We start from the raw sequence: 15817 nt of genomic DNA on the forward strand, positions 1-15817 counted from the left end.
TAGATCCAAAAAGTTTTAGGATTTTGACACTGCAGTACTTTCGTTTTTATTTGACAAACATTGTCCAATCATAGAGTAACCAGGCTTAAAAGTTTCGTGTCATAATTTACAGGCAAACTGTACAATTAGTTTTTATTTTCCTCTATATTTAATGCTCCATGCATGTGCCGCAAGATTTGATGTGATAAAGAATCTTGAAAAGTTTTTAGTTTTGGGGGTCAACTAAACAAGGCCATATACAATAATAATGTTACTTAATAAGTTCACGGACAATAAAGTATTGATGAGTACCAAATTAAGTATATGCATTCAGTGAACCTTAAATTTCATAAAGATACCCTAAATGGCAGGCTTACACGTTTGACGAAGTTCATGTCTAACATACATGCACCTAAGAATGCGTTACGAACTAAAACATTTAGCTGAACCATACTTCTCTTTCTTGCTAGCAACTGAAATATAATCGTGTTCAAATAAATTCACTAAGATTTAAAACTCACAAGAACAGCGGGCTGCTGAACTTTCCTCCGGAAAACAGAGGTTTGGAATTTATCACCAATGGTTTTGCCGAATTACTGATCAATAGATTCATTGAAAACATCAACACTGCAAAGTGACTATTATTTTCTGGCCTTTGTTCTTGATCACGAGAGGTTTTGTCATCCTTGCATTTTGTTGCGCTAGTATTCACTGCAAACTCTAGCGGGACGCTAAGACTAAATAACTAATGAAACTGATTGTAAAAAAAATAACTAACAAAACTGTTAAATTTAATCAAATACCTATACACTAATACGTGCTACTCTTTGAAAAGGTTTTACCCTGAATTATATCTAAGGCGTTTTGATGTTTATAGACATATTGTTTTTATTATATATCTAAATATAGTGTATATTTAAGTTTTGTGCTGTGTTTTTTTTTTGACAAGATTTTGTGCTGTGGTAGGCAAAGTCGAAACGAGTGATAAGACTATCTCCAACAATCATCACCCAAAATACAAGACACATTTGTTCTTTGGGTAGCGCTATGTAACACCCGGTCCAATGCTTAATAGGATTAATAGGAGACTCATACCAACAAGTTGCAACTTCTTTTCCGGAAGCCCATCTCCAAAGAACTCTAAAGTTAAGCATGCTTGGCCTAGAGAAATTTAGTGATGGGTGACCGACCGGGAAGTACTTTCCGGGTGCGCACGAGTGAGGACAAAGTGTGCAGAAAAGACTAGTGTTGGTTTGTGGGGGCTGACTATGTCCTAGAAAAGCTGCCAGATGTAAGCGGGCCTGGCCTCGTGGAGGCGAGACGTTACAGAATGGTATCAGAGCTGACTCTCGCGGTTTCACGGGCGCGTGTGTCGCAGTTGCGCAGGCATAGTGTGCATGCCTGGTGTGGATCCGGAGTGGTCACACAGCATGGCATATGCGCTGGCACTGGATGCACGGACGTGGCCAAGAGGGGACGTTCCTGGCTTGGGGTTGATCGACGAGGACGTCGATCTCTTAAGGGGGTGAGGATGTAACACCCGACCCAATGCTTAATAGGATTAATAGGAGACTCATACCAACAAGTTGCAACTTCTTTTCAAGTTAAGCGTGCTTGGCCTAGAGAAATTTAGTGATGGGTGACCGACCAGGAAGTACTTCCCGGGTGCGCACGAGTGAGGACAAAGTGTGCAGAAAAGACTAGTGTTGGTTTGTGGGGGCTGACTATGTCCTAGAAAAGCTGCCAGATGTAATCGGGCCCGGCCTCGTGGAGGCGGGACGTTACATGCTACAGGTAAAAGGTTCCATACCTATTTTTAGTCTTCTCCAACAACAAGACCTAAAAGACAACACTCTCTGCAAATGGGTCTCGAGGAGAGAGGATATCTAAATTTGAGTTATGTCTCTTCTGATACCCAAAATGAGTCTTCTGTATGGGTACTCTGTTGGAGGCTATAGGTATTGTGTTGTCTACTGTTGGACAGGCTAAGGATGCTCCAACTTCCAAGTCTCGTTTCTGTGGTCCAAGGCCTTTTCCCAGCCCAACTTTGTGTAAGACGTTGTCAAGAAGCTCACAGCCCATCATCTCACATTCCCAGCCCAACCATATCTAAGGCGCTTGAATTTTTACAGCTGACTCCAGTATTTTAGTGTGGAGGAGGCAAACGATTTGGGGTTAGGCCATGTTGACGCCGCACTAACCTACAAGTGGAATTGCACCTAATACATATTTCCTCGATTCATTTTATCGGTACATATTTTTCTGGGCAAAGGGGGAAAAAGAAGCCCGCAATCCATCTCTTTTTCACTCTTCACAATCAAAGTCACTTGCACCTTTTCTACTTCCGATCGATGCATATCTTCATCAAAAGCTGGCGAAAACGGAACACGCGAAATCGTACGCACGTCCACTTAGGGAAGCAGCTGCTTTCACCATGACTGACGACGATTACCGCTCAGATGCTCCTTCAGAATTCTCGCTTATACGTACACCCACCAGGAACAGAGTGAGAGAGACATCTCCTTTTTGAAAGACCCAGTTTCTTCTTCCTTGGGGCCTGTTTTTTATTTTTTAGGGATTTTTAGTCAGCGCCAGCAGAAAAATGCTAGCTCACCCAATTCCAATTCGCAAGCTCCCGACTGCTTGATGCCTTGATTGGGCGATCGCTAGCTGTCTCTCTCTCTCTCTCTCTCTAGACCGCAGGCTGCGGCCAGCAACAACAAAAGACCAGAACGCGTACCGAATATTCAGGCCTCGTTTAGTTCGCAAAAACTACTAAAAAATTTTCAAGATTCCCCGTCACATCGAATCTTAAGACACATGCATGAAGCATTAAATATAGATAAAAATAAAAACTAATTATACAGTTTACCTATAAATCGCGAGAAGAATCTTTTAACCCTAGTTAGTCTATGATCGGAGAATATTTACCACAAACAAACGAAAGCACTACAGTGCCCTAAGCCAAAATTTTTTACAAACTGAACAAGGCCTCACTCGCCCGCATCGAGCGTTTTGCTGTCAGAAAACAGCTGACCAATGGCAACTAACCCACGCGCTGAATTAAACTAGCTTATCGTCGGGGGTACTAGAGGCGCACAGCACAGCCGAGCAAACCCCATCTGGCCGCGGAGATAAAGGACGGACGCGCGCGGCAGATGCTGCAAGCAACCGCAAGAATATTCGCACGCTGAAAGCGCCTTGCGAACCAAGCGATGCTGAGCCGATCGGAATCGGAATAATCCCCTCCCTCTCCCTGTGCTGTGATATTCTATTTTATTTAACTATTTATTTATTACAGTATCTTTTAATTTTCTCGTTCGTTCACTCATGTGCCCGTTGATGGGGTCGAATTAATCGAACGCCAGGAAATTGTTCAAAGCCAGCCGTCCCCGTCAACGTGCGTGCTTGTGATTTCTGAATGCGTCGGATTATATATACTGTATTATATACTGATGTGCGCCGGATAAGCATGGACGGACAGAGATAGAGTTGTTAACCATTGTTGACTCCAACTCCTGCAAGAAGCAAGAGGGGCATGCACGAGACAAGGACGTGCAACTTATCGGAGATCTACGGGTATCCGACTCGACGTGAAAGGCCCAGCAAATCAGGCTACGACAAGCGGTTCCGCCTCAATCAACAAAGAAACGCACGGAGTACTCGTTCAGAAACATGCACGCTGATTAAAAAGATTAGCAATACTGATGTTGGTTAGTACAAATTAATATTAGCGGCAGTTTTTTTAGTCAGCTAGATCATGGCCCTGGATCTCTACTATGGTTTATGGTTTCATCAAGGAGTTCTGATCTCTGTTGCAATTTTGCAAACCCAATTGCCGTATGTGAGCTTCACACTGAAATGAACGAAGCTCAATCTTCAGGAACACTGAAAGGACTTTTTTTTAAAAAAATTCATTCAACAATACCGCAACCATCCAAAATTCATTCCATAATAACATATTAACATACTACTCATAATTACTGCTCGACTCAAAGACAACACGCAAGCAACGAATATTGCATGTATGTATGTATAATAAATAATATGTGATTCTCAGGGCGAAAATTTTGGCATCTGCCCGGAAATTAAAAGTTAGGAAGCCTCAAGAAAACCTCTCCACCATGTACGTACATGACACAGCAACCCAACTCATGATCAGTTCATCTCTTGGGCGCACGCACACGCACCAAAAACCTTGACACGCACACCGCCCAATCTCCCTGTATGCATGGGCCTGGCTGCACTACAACCTCTCTTCAGTTCAGACTGATGAATCTATTATTGCCACCGACACCGATGCGCAAGCAAAAGCCGCGACGCTATCTCTACACTCTCATCCGACGATCCTCCGCAAATTAAACGCGCGCAACCTTACACGCATTTCCGGCTGTAGCCTTCGGACTTGTCGTCTTCGTCGCTGCTGCTGCCGCTGCTGTCACCGCCGACGGTGGCCGTAGAAATGGCCACACCTGATCCCGAGAACTGAAGCGGACCCTGGGGTGAACCGGAGCTGCTTTGCTCCTGTGGAGCCCAGAGGCCACCCACCAACATGATCGGCTGGCTCACCGGAGCAACACCGGGGGATCTTCTGTTGTGCAGCCGGTACTTCTGAATACGAACATGACACCGAATCAGTTTCCAAACAAGACACTATATCGCCAGAAATAGGCACTACTACTAAGAAGAACTAATGCCTGGACAAAGCGGATCATTGCTCACCTGGAGATGGCTTTTCACTTCATCATTTGTAAGACCGTCCACTTGCATCACCTCCCTGATTTGTTTCGGAGTAGCAACTGCAATTACCATGAAATTTGTTACACTTTCTCTAGCAGCTAGTAGAAAACAAATGATAAAAGACGATCATGTCTTGTGTTTATTATGTACCTTGAGGGCCGCCGAGTTGATGCAAAGCGGCGACGAACTGCCGGTGAAGCTCCGGCGACCAGCACCGCCTCGCCTTCCTGCTAGCCTGCTGCTGAGCCTGAGAGTGCAAGGTGACCCCAGAAGAGCCAGATGGTGGCATGGTGGGACAAAATCTGCCGCTGGCGTTATCGCTGGTAGCCACGGGAGAAATCGGGGCCTTAGATGCCGGCGATACCAACGACAGACAAGTGCCGGCAGAGCTGTCTTCTCTCCTGAAGAACGGCGGCGGCAGGGGTGGTACAGCCGCAACGGCCCTTATGGGCATGGGTGCGCCACCGAGCAACTTGGGCTCCGGCGAGGTGATTTCACTCTGATGCTCCTTATCAGACTGTAAGGATAAATAATCAGCGTTATTCAATATGTCTGAATTTTTTTTGATCCTACCATGTAACAAGTACAGTAAAACTTGGAGGACTCATGGATCAAAAATAAGGCAGCAATCTGATGATGAAAACAATAAGCATGGCGTAGAGATGTACCTCGTCCGATTTGGCTTCGCTGTCCACCCACAACTGAGCGGTGCTCATCCATTTCCGCTTGTCGCCGTCGTCCGCCTTCGCGTCCGCGTCTCCTCCGCCTCTCTTGGCGGCCTCCTCCTTCAACTCGTCGATCACTGCAGGCCAGGGCGCACGAACCACCGCGTCAGCGAAACCGGTGCGGAGAAGAAGAAGCAGCACAAGAGACCACGACACATGTACTGTACAAGAGAAAGACAAGAGAAAGAAGAGAGCGAGAGAGAGGCGTCGTAGTTCTCACCGTCGGCGAGGAGGCGCGCGCAGAGCGGGAGCTCGCGCCTGAACACCTCGATCTTCTTGCGCTCCTCCTCGAGGCTCCTGATACAGGACTCGATCCCCGCCGGCGCACCCTTGGCCGCGGCCGCCGCCATCCCGCCGGCTGTCCGCGCGGCGAACAGCCTGAGGTCGAGACCCAGATCCAGGCCCATCCCGATCTCACCGACGTCCAGCCCCATGCACGCGAACGAGACGAAGAAACAAAGGACGAGCGAGCACGCACCACCACAAGGAATCTTCTCTGCGCAGAAGAATCGGCGACCGGAAGCCGAGACGACGAGGAAACACGAGAGCAAAAGAGGCGGAAGGCGGTGGGTGGGGGTGGGTGTGACTGCGTGCGAGGGGATCTGGATTCCGGAGGTGCGCCCGCCCTGGCATATATAGACGGGCGGCGGCGAGCGGGGCGAATGGAATCTGCGAGCTGGACCGCAGGATGGGCGGAGAGAGAGAGGAGAGACCCCCCCCCCCCCCCCCCCAACCAGCAACCACGCGGCGCGTGGGGTGGGTGGGCGCGCTGCGTTGCCGATTCCTCACGTCGCGTCCAGCGCGAGAAGCTCGCGGCCGGACGTCTCTCCACAACACTCCTCGGTGAATCAGGGATGGATGGATGGATCCCTCGATCGGTGCGGCGCGGCCTCGAGTTACCGCTTCTCACGCGCGCGCTCCCGACACGGTCCCCGGGCTTCCCCCGATTTTGCACCCCTAGCCCGTCTGCGTGTACGTGTTTTTTTGCGACGAAGCCCCTCGCGTCCCTCCGAGAATTACGGCGGGGTCCCTTCCGTTTTTTTTGCTTGCTTTAGCTTACGTTCCGTGCAAGTAAACATGCGTGTTGAAGCGTATCGGGGGCGGCGCGCCTGCCTTGACAGCTTCCGTGCCCAGGTGAGATCCTGCCTGGCCTCTGGCCTGGATGACGATGCCTTTTTTTAGACGTGGTGAATCGTCCGTGATGATTCTTCTCTCGTCTCCTTGTCCCACCGGTCTCACGGCACGGGGCGGGCCAAGGAGGCCCATCATCGGTTTCGGGGCGCCGCCGTGGCGGATTGGCGTTTCGGAACGTCTGGAGGGCGCGTGGATGGGGCGAGATGAGATGGATCCCTTTGGTTTTGTTGTTGCCAGCACGAGCAACGCTACAAAAGTAGTACGGTGGTCCTGCCGTTTGTTTTCTCTGCCTGTCCTCGCGCTCGTGCACGATAGGAGTCCAAGTCGGTAATACACTGATGCTACACAGGGGCGGCCGTACGCTCCGGATGGTTCCTTCCATGGCTTTATGTGGAGATCTTTTCCCTGGGAATCTCGAGAAAAGGTTAACTTCTTCATTCAACACAGTTGTTTAATTTGGCAAGACTCGGGTAGCAAAGTGGCGTGTCAGTTTTTTTTTTTCAAAAAAACACGGTGCATATCCCAATCTAGCACTCTACTAGCTAGGAAAAAAGGTATCTTGATCACCTAAAGTTGGTGCACCAAGAGTGCCTAAGGCACAACACTCTGCTAGTGTCATAGTCGGACTGCCAACGTTGCCCTCCATCTCAAATCAAAGTTATATATCTCCACATTCGTCAAATATCGAGAATTCCTGTTGCTAAACTACTTCATCAATATACACTTAATTTTGAAAACAAAACGTATTAGTAGTAAGCAAGAGTGCGGCACGTCTAGACCCTTGAATAAAATCAATTTCGATAATCGTAATTAAGGCACAAATCAATTAAGTTAACATGATAATCTGCATAATCTACTTATATATTTTTGTTGGCCATACGAGGAAGATACTTATATACTACACTGTTGCTACACGCGAGCGAGTTAAAGAGCATGGCAGCACTAGCGTCAAGGTCAATGCATGTATTATTCTATTTCCATCCCTCACCTCATAAAATTTAAGATATGCCTGTATCTAAATTTCGGAAAGCTATGGATGTCAAATTCTAAGCCAAATTGCATAGTGCATAAAATAGATTTTTAGTTTTTCTTTAGAACAAAAAGATCTAAAGGGCCTTATAAACACATATCTAAGAAAAAAACATTGAGGGTGATGTCTACAGGACCAACTTACCTCATTCCTATAAATAGTATCACTCTCACTTCTAGAGAGATGTCAAACATTTCTAATTTTAACTAATATATGAGAAAATATTAATGTTTATGATATATAATTAACATTGATCGTTTAATAAATTTTGATAATGGATTTATTTGGAGAATTAAATGTTGTTAATATTTTTTACAAATCTAGTTTTTTTTTTAAAAAAAAATTGACCACCATATATCCTAAGCATATAGCGTCATTTTTAATGGGACCAAGGGAGTATGCATGACGTCTTCTCTTATAGACAAGACTTGCCGCCATCCTGTCGAGGATAAGAAGTTATTAAGGAGGTCCTGAGCTGCAGAAACGTTGTCACCGAGGTAATAAGGGTTAACTAGTAATAACAGCTAAAAAGAGCAGTTATATTATAGAACAAACGAAAATACTTCTAGGTGCGAGTGTGCCTAAAACTCTAAAGATCCCTTTGGAACGTGGGGATTTTTTCCTGTTCCTGTGTTTTTTCGAAGAAACATGAACTAAATTCATGTATAATTTCTAATTTCAGAGGGGCTCCAAATAGGTCTATTTTTTTCTTTCGGAGGATGGGAGGAACATGTCGTCTATAGTCTACTCAGGTTTAAATTCTAGATTAAGCATGGGTATTTGTATTTTGTTCAATTTAAGCATATCGATGACCTGATAGAGATTTTTTTAGATGAAGCTTGCACTATGTGAGTATATATACTCCAATCATCGATATATAACATCAGCCAAGGCTCTGCGAAGCCATTTATATGAATGTGGGTACAAGTATGCTTATGATAAAATAAAAAATAACAATAGTTATAGTTAAATTTTTACTATATCTCCACCTCTAATAAAAAATCCGTACAATCAGAAAAGTGTCGTTGTAATGGTTGCTAACGATTTGTTAGCCGTTGATTAATGGAAGAGAAGCCCAGTTTCCGAAAAAAAAAAAGAAAACAAGCTGCCCTACCTCTGTCCCGGCAGCAGCCGTACACGGTAAAACGCCCCGCCCAGCAGAAACGACCCCCCAGGCATGCCGCGTGTGCAACCGGCCAACCAACGCGACACGGGCACACGGCACGGCCGCCGTGATTTGCCTTTCTCGGCGAGGAAGGAGAGGGAGAGTCGCAAGCGGGCGAGTGGATATGGATTGGGCAGGGAGATGCGAGCAGTACTCCTCTCATCCTCAGCCTGGGCAAGCGGAACAACGGGGACCGTCCGCTGAGCCGGGCCCGCGCCCACGCGCGACGCTGTCGGGGGCGCTCGGACGTGCGCGGTGACGCGGCGCACACTCACCCAAGTGGGGGAAGTGGTCGTTCTCGTTCGTCACTTCGTCCCTCGCTCGCGCGCGCGGGATCGGCCCGCCGCATCTGATAGTAGATAGCGTACGGTCTCCGCCCGCCGAGTCGCCGCGCGACACGTTACGTTACGTTACGTACGCACACCGCCGCACCGCACCTTATCTCTCTGGTCTCCGCCCGTTTCTTCTTTGGATTTTTGGAAAAATTGTATCCCTCCGTTTCGGTCTCGGCGAGCACCCGGAATCTACGTCTACACTGATGTCTGATTGATTGTTCACGTACGGTTTGGCTCGTTTCTGCGTCCATCTTTTACGGGGAGGGATGGGCTAATTTGCGCCCTGTGTTTAATGGATGCCTTGCGTGCTTTTCCACTACCACGTATCTTCCACCTCGGGACAGGACGGACCGAACTCTTTCACTACAAGGAGTAGCTAGCTAAACTCTTTTTTTGTCCACTAGGCTTGAGGGCTTCACTGTTTGAGACAGGGAATCTCAAGTTCTCGATCCAACCAGACCATTATTTCAGGAACGTATATATTCCACTGAACTTAAAGACGAACCCCCTCCATCAGAATTCCTGAAGAACATTAACGCCTTATTTAGTTCTAAAAAATTTTGCAATTTTTTTTCAGATTTTCCATATCATCGAATCCTACGGCATATGAGCATTAAATATAAATAAAAATAATAACTAATTACACAGTTTGTCTGTAATTTGCGAGACGAATCTTTTGAACCTATTTAGCTCATAATTGGATAATATTTATCAAAAATACAAACGAAAGCACTATAGTATCCATTTTTTTAAAAAAAAAATAGAACTAAACAAAGCCTAAGAGAAGAAGACAATCGTCTTATTCGTTTGACTGATAAGCCATGATAAAAAATACTGCTAGCTAATTTGTTGTGAGAGAAAAATTGCTGTCATGCGTTTTTGCTACGTGGAGTTACGACCTAGCTAGGTAGTCAGGGCGTTTTTGCTTCACCGTCTCGTGGTGAGCTCCCAGACAGCGATCTTGGCACCAGGCGCCTGAAAATCGAATGTCTAGGAGCCACGCTCGTGCTAGGCAGCTTTGTGTGGGTGCAAAGCAAACAATCTCTTAGGCTGTATGACTCTATCATTTATTAGAACCTGTTTGGTTGGTAGTCTCGCTAACTTGTCTGGGCTAGATGACTATTAAAAACAGACTTTGCTACGATACTCCTAAACAAGTATGAGTTCATCTATTTCCAGCGTGATCAACTATTACCTCTTCTCTTAAGAGGTACTACCTAGCAGTGTTTTTTTAATAAATTAATAAACAGTAGTTTCAGTCATGATTTTTCAAACAAACAAACATATTAATGATGTTTTTGTCCCAAAAGACCACGCTTGTTAGGGTATGTGGGACCCACTTGTAACAAAAAAAAGTTTACATCCTAAGCCATTTCTCCATGCAAAACCACCGGTGACCGGCCGCACTGTAATAATTAAAAGAAAAGATGAAAAGTTCTCGTCTACTCGTTCAAGTGGTATTTCTGCAATCTCACATCTGTCTTTGGTTTCCATACCCAGTTCTTGAATTATAGTCTCTTTTTAGGACGGTGGAGTAATAATAGATAAAATATATATTCATTTACTTTTGTAAAATAGAATAAATAAGGAAAGTTTTAATATAAAAAATATTTTTTTCCTAAATTTGATTGGTGCATGCGAGATAAGAGTGATATGATAAATCTTTTTTATTTTGTAACTTTGTACTCGATATATTTTGATTACCATATAATTTTTGCATGTGACACTTGATTTTGCATATGATATGATTTGCAACTGTACGTGATTCGTGTGTGACATGGTTAGCGGTGTACGTGAATAGAATAGCGTGTGTACTCCGTACGTGGTTAGCGTGTCTGTACTTGGTTAGCATGTCTGCGTGTGTGTACTTGCTGGTTGTCTGTTTGTCCTAATTTTCAGCTTTTCATAAGCGTAGGACTCGAAATAAAATGAAGTTACAAACTTGAATGAACTTTTCCTCTTTACTTCTGAAGAAAAGTTTGATTGATCACTGGTTCGAAAAGAAAACTGCCACGGCTCTAGCACGCCGCCCCTCGGTCGAACGCAGAAAAAGGTCTCCACGGAGGAGGAGGGGGGCCATGCGGCTTCTGTCTCCGTGGAGATTCGGCAAGATTTTTTTTTCTTTTTTCAACTACGTTAACTAAGTAATTAATAAATTTAAAAATCTAATAAAATAAAGAATACAAATTTATTTAAGATATTACCTCCTAAGTAAAAAGAGTACCGTAGCATTACACATTAATAAACTCCTAATTGCTACCAAGGCCAAACAGCTACCACATAAGACCGTCTAAATCCGCTTAAACCGATAAACATATTATAAATCTGAATGGTCCAAACATAACAGAGTTAAACATGATTAAATATGTTAAACAATCGCTTAATAATTCACCATTTAGTCAACAAGATAAATTACAACCACAACTTCCCAAAAATGTTATTTGCTAGTACAACACTTACTTTGTACATGCACAAATATGTAGTACTTTGTAGCATAATTTTTTTTGTAATATAGACTGACGTAGTAGATTCATTATAAAATAATACTTTTTTTTTTGCAAAGTTTCACCTTATACACTGTTTGATGTCCCAAACGGCCAAATGAATTATATCTGTGACTGAAGGAGGAAATGCTAATCTTACATAATTTTTCACTAAAAGGCACTAATAATCAAAGGCATTTACAGACCTTTAGTACCCAAAATGCCATATATCCACAACACACAGAAAGTATATATGGTTGGGCAACTGATAATCGCATCTCGATCCAGTCCACTGTGTAGCTAATCTTCTAGCACTTTATCAAGAAGACAGAATCATGGGCTGGCAATGGATAGAGAAGTCGATGTCACTCTTTGAGACCTCGAGAGAAGATGGAAACAGACACAAGAATCCATTGCACCTGCCCTCTCTTATCCAAACCGTAGAATGTGGACAGTGGATTGCTTGTTATATATCTCAGACCCGGTTGAAAGGTACGGTGTGTCTCGTCTGAATTGTGGCCACTTCCACTTGAAAGCATTCGTGTTAGCATGAGTGGTTGTTCCTAACCTTGTGTCAATCATTCATTCATTTTATAGTTACAGTCCTTGTAAACCACCCTGCTTCTGTACCAAAAACTGCTGAACTTCTAATGTTTATTTATGAGCTTGCAAGAAACTCTGCATGAATGAAAATGGTGGGGGGATCCTCCCCCCTAGTCCTCTCCAAAATAAAAAAAGAAAAGAAAAGAATTTTTTTTTGACACACCACTGTATACTAGGGGCATGCTTCGGACATGAAAGTTTCACATGATGAAGCAATACAGTTTTTACAGAAATATATGTATATGTATTTAAGTATTTTCTTCCTGCACTGTGGATGGGGCTTAGCTACTACCTTCTTTTTTTGGTGTGCCGTGGACAGGCTACTCAACAGCTGCAAATTTTCAATTGAGGATTGTTCTTAGATACCACACGACGACAGTTTCATGCTAGTATAAAACTTGATCCAGAAGCTGATCACCAAAAGATGCCCCCCACTGAAACCAGTTTATCTTCAAGAATTGATTTCCAGTGCCGGCCTCCAACCATATGAACCGAGAATCCAGGAGAACCTATCTGCTGCCCGCATCTTGACAACGCTGGGCAGGGTTCTGAAGCAAAAACAAAAGGCGCGCACTTTGGACGAGCAGGCTGAGGAATCTCTCTCTTTTGAGCCACCACGCACTGACGATGCACCTAAAAGGAGGAAAACCAGATGATACGACAAGGGGATGCCCCCAGAAATGTAGAATGTGGACTGCCCTGGACTCTGGCCAAATTAAAGAATGACATTATCATCAGTGCTGAATTGGATTCCTTGATTGGTTAAAATGTGTCTCCAATTGCATGAGAGTGGCATTGTTTCATGCCTTTTTGTGTGATTGCTACATGGCTAGTGGCTAGTCTACCTCGTCCTTCCCTTGTTGATTGTGCAGAGGCTTTTTATCCCTAGGAGAAGGTCAAAATTTTCAGTCTCTCCGCTTTCAGGAAGTTTTTTCCTACTACAAATTGGCTTTACAGAGTATATGTTTGAGAACTAGTGCCAACTGCCAACGTTAACAAGTAGTAGTAGAGATCTACCGATCTACTTAGATCCCTGCGGTTCCCTGTGCCGACCTGATCGAGATGGCAGGTGAGCAAGGGGCTAGATTTGGTCAGAGACAAAACACCACTGCTCAGACATTCATTTCATAACCTTTTAATTCACTCCCTGACTGCTTGTGGTAAGCAGCAAAATTCTTGTGGGACCTTAGGTGAAACGTTTTGATATTATTATCCGATCCTTACTAGAGGGACCATAATTTGAAGTTAACAGTTTTAGTACAAGCACAACTAATGTACTTTCACTCCCTGACTGCTCTAGCAAAAATATATACACACTACAGATAATAAAGACATCTTAAGTACGTTTCAGAAATATCTAGGTGCATATATAGAAAACGGGAGGTGGACAAAGAAACATCCCCATCATAGATGAATTTTCCAAATCTCTGTTAGGAAAAATATGGCCTCCTTTCTCTAAATAGGGAAGTTCTCTCGGAGAATAGGAAATGGGGATCACTGATTGATATCTCTATTCCTTTTACCAGTCCAATGCAAGTTTAGAAAAAAATGACACTAGCTATACCGTGTCAATGGCTGGAGGCTGGAGTAACATGGATCCATACGCCGTGTGGAAATTTCTCACCCCGATTCAGATAGGCTCAAGCTTCCAGAAGTCAAGAACTGATGATGGAAGGTTGCAAAGGACAAGTCGCATTCTTGGCCGTACCTAAACGGGGGCTAACCTAAAACGGCCCATGGCTGCCTCGAGGGGCCAAAGGAATCTACTAGAACAACATGCCAACATGGCCCTTCGATCCCAATCCTCTCTCTTCCTCTACGTGTTCAACGACAGCTCGGCCCTGCCCAAATCGTCCTGGTGTCCGAGAGAGAGAGAGAGAGAGAGAGCTGCATGGACGGATTTCTCAAACCATATTTTTAGTGACACTAGTGACTAGTCGCTGCGTTTGGTCGGGCCTGCGTGATTGGCTCGGAGGATGCATAAAGTGTCTGACGTGGAGCAGCTAGTTTCCAACGTGCCGCTCTCTGAAAGCAACTGGCGTTTATATTATTATCACAGCACTCGGAATCTTGTGAACATATCCGCAAGATTCGCCAGCTAATAACAATGGAGGGTGGCAAGACCTGATAACATATAGAAAGCCTGGCCCTTTGACGCAGTAGGAGCTGTGTGTCTACACATTCTTTCCTGATCTTTGTTGAGGTCGAGTATTATACAACACAAGGAATAGGAGCGTAGTAGTTGAAATCTCATGGCTATGAAAAGGCGTACGTAGGTGTTGGTATTACAAAAAAAAAATGCATTTTTTCCCCTTTTGATCCGACCTAGTTCTACAGTGACTAGCTTCTGAATGTCACATGTCTTGTAATATTATCATTACACCACTTCCCAATCAGTGAACATGTATATAAAAGAAAAGGCTGACCTCGATATTTCTTCACATGGAGAACAGAGGAAGGAAGCAAGTACAGAGTACTGCACTTGGATGAGGACCGATAGAAGTGGCGATAAAAAGGGCTGCTTGTGCTTGGCCAGTTGCCAATTTCCAGCAACATAACTCATTTCTTATTATCTTTTCGCCAAAATAAAAGTGTTTGACTTTTGCCATTGAAGCAAGAGGGCCGGGGGAACGCCATCACAAGTCTCCACGGCGCGCACCAGCGCATCGACCTGCGCTTTATCCTTATCTTTCTGCCTAAAGGTGTTGGCTAGCTTTGACCTCTCCTCCTTCCTGCCCGTGCCTGGTCCCCCGATATTTTTGACCCTCTCTTTTGCCCTGTACTAGTTGGTGCGAAGTCACCTTGTGAAGACTGATCGAAAGGCATGTAAAACCCACTACTGGTCGGCTGGCGCTTGTGTTACTCGAAGACTCACAATTGCGCGTCACCATATACTATAAATTCTTCTTTACAACCCTCGAATTTCACCTTTCACGACGTTGAAAGATCAGGCGATCCAACACTTCTTGACACTTTCTGAAACCATGGATTTCAAACATGTGCTGCAGAGTATTTTAGCTGTGTAGCCTTTCCAGGATCCGAGTAATATAACCGAACAGACAGTTTTGAGACTACTCTGGTGAGTGGTATCTTCGTCTTGGTTGGAGCAGAGAGCAGGCTCTTGAGAATCTGTGAAACATTCGGAGGCCGTCGTCGAGTGAGTTTCTACCTGAAGCAGACGATGTGGGCGAATCCGGAGGCCATCTGGGCGACAGGGACGGGTGCCAAGGCCACACGGCACTCAGCACCAATCCCTTCGGCGATCTCTCGCCAGATCTTTCTTTCTTTCTTTTTCCCTGCAAATATGATTCACGCCCTGACGCCCAGCCTCGGTTGGTTGGAATCTCGCCCAATCTTTAGCGATGGACACCGACGCGACGCCACGCGCTCTAGAATCCCGGGCAGCTCGACGGGGACGTCGCTGGCTCTGCTGCCTCTGTTCCTCGCGTCTCTCCGGGGTCCGGGCCATCGGCTTTCACATGACAGCCATCGGCTTCACTCAAATCGCCAGCAAACATGAGGAGAAAAACTTGTGCCGTTCATGTTAGCATCATCACATGGAGACTTTTGGCAGTTTATTATGTCAGCTTGGCAGCAATTTATGAAGAAATTCGAGCAAGAGA

At 44.9% G+C, this 15817-nt stretch overlaps 1 protein-coding gene across 1 annotated transcript; it reads right to left on the reverse strand.

The window, feature by feature from the left end:
- On the reverse strand, positions 3923-6077 carry LOC110432018 (transcription factor HHO5-like). Its single transcript, XM_021451947.1, has 5 exons — positions 5665-6077; positions 5388-5521; positions 4870-5236; positions 4702-4778; positions 3923-4590 (listed from the first exon to the last, which is right to left on the reverse strand). The coding sequence occupies exons 1-5, from the start codon at positions 5876-5878 to the stop codon at positions 4354-4356; spliced, it is 1029 nt and encodes a 342-aa protein (XP_021307622.1). The 5' UTR covers positions 5879-6077; the 3' UTR covers positions 3923-4353.

The sequence above is a fragment of the Sorghum bicolor genome, chromosome 1 (assembly GCF_000003195.3).
Source record: "Sorghum bicolor cultivar BTx623 chromosome 1, Sorghum_bicolor_NCBIv3, whole genome shotgun sequence".
In the NCBI taxonomy this organism is placed as follows: domain Eukaryota; kingdom Viridiplantae; phylum Streptophyta; class Magnoliopsida; order Poales; family Poaceae; genus Sorghum; species Sorghum bicolor.

Bases quoted from the DNA above. Each gene is read 5' to 3' on its own strand.
- LOC110432018 (XM_021451947.1), bottom strand. From the start codon at position 5,878: ATGGGGCTGGACGTCGGTGAGATCGGGATGGGCCTGGATCTGGGTCTC. The intron at 5,522-5,664 runs GTGAGAACTACG...CCTGGCCTGCAG, and splicing joins CGCGCGCCTCCTCGCCGACG to TGATCGACGAGTTGAAGGAG. The intron at 4,779-4,869 runs GTACATAATAAA...TGGTAATTGCAG, and splicing joins TCAACTCGGCGGCCCTCAAG to TTGCTACTCCGAAACAAATC.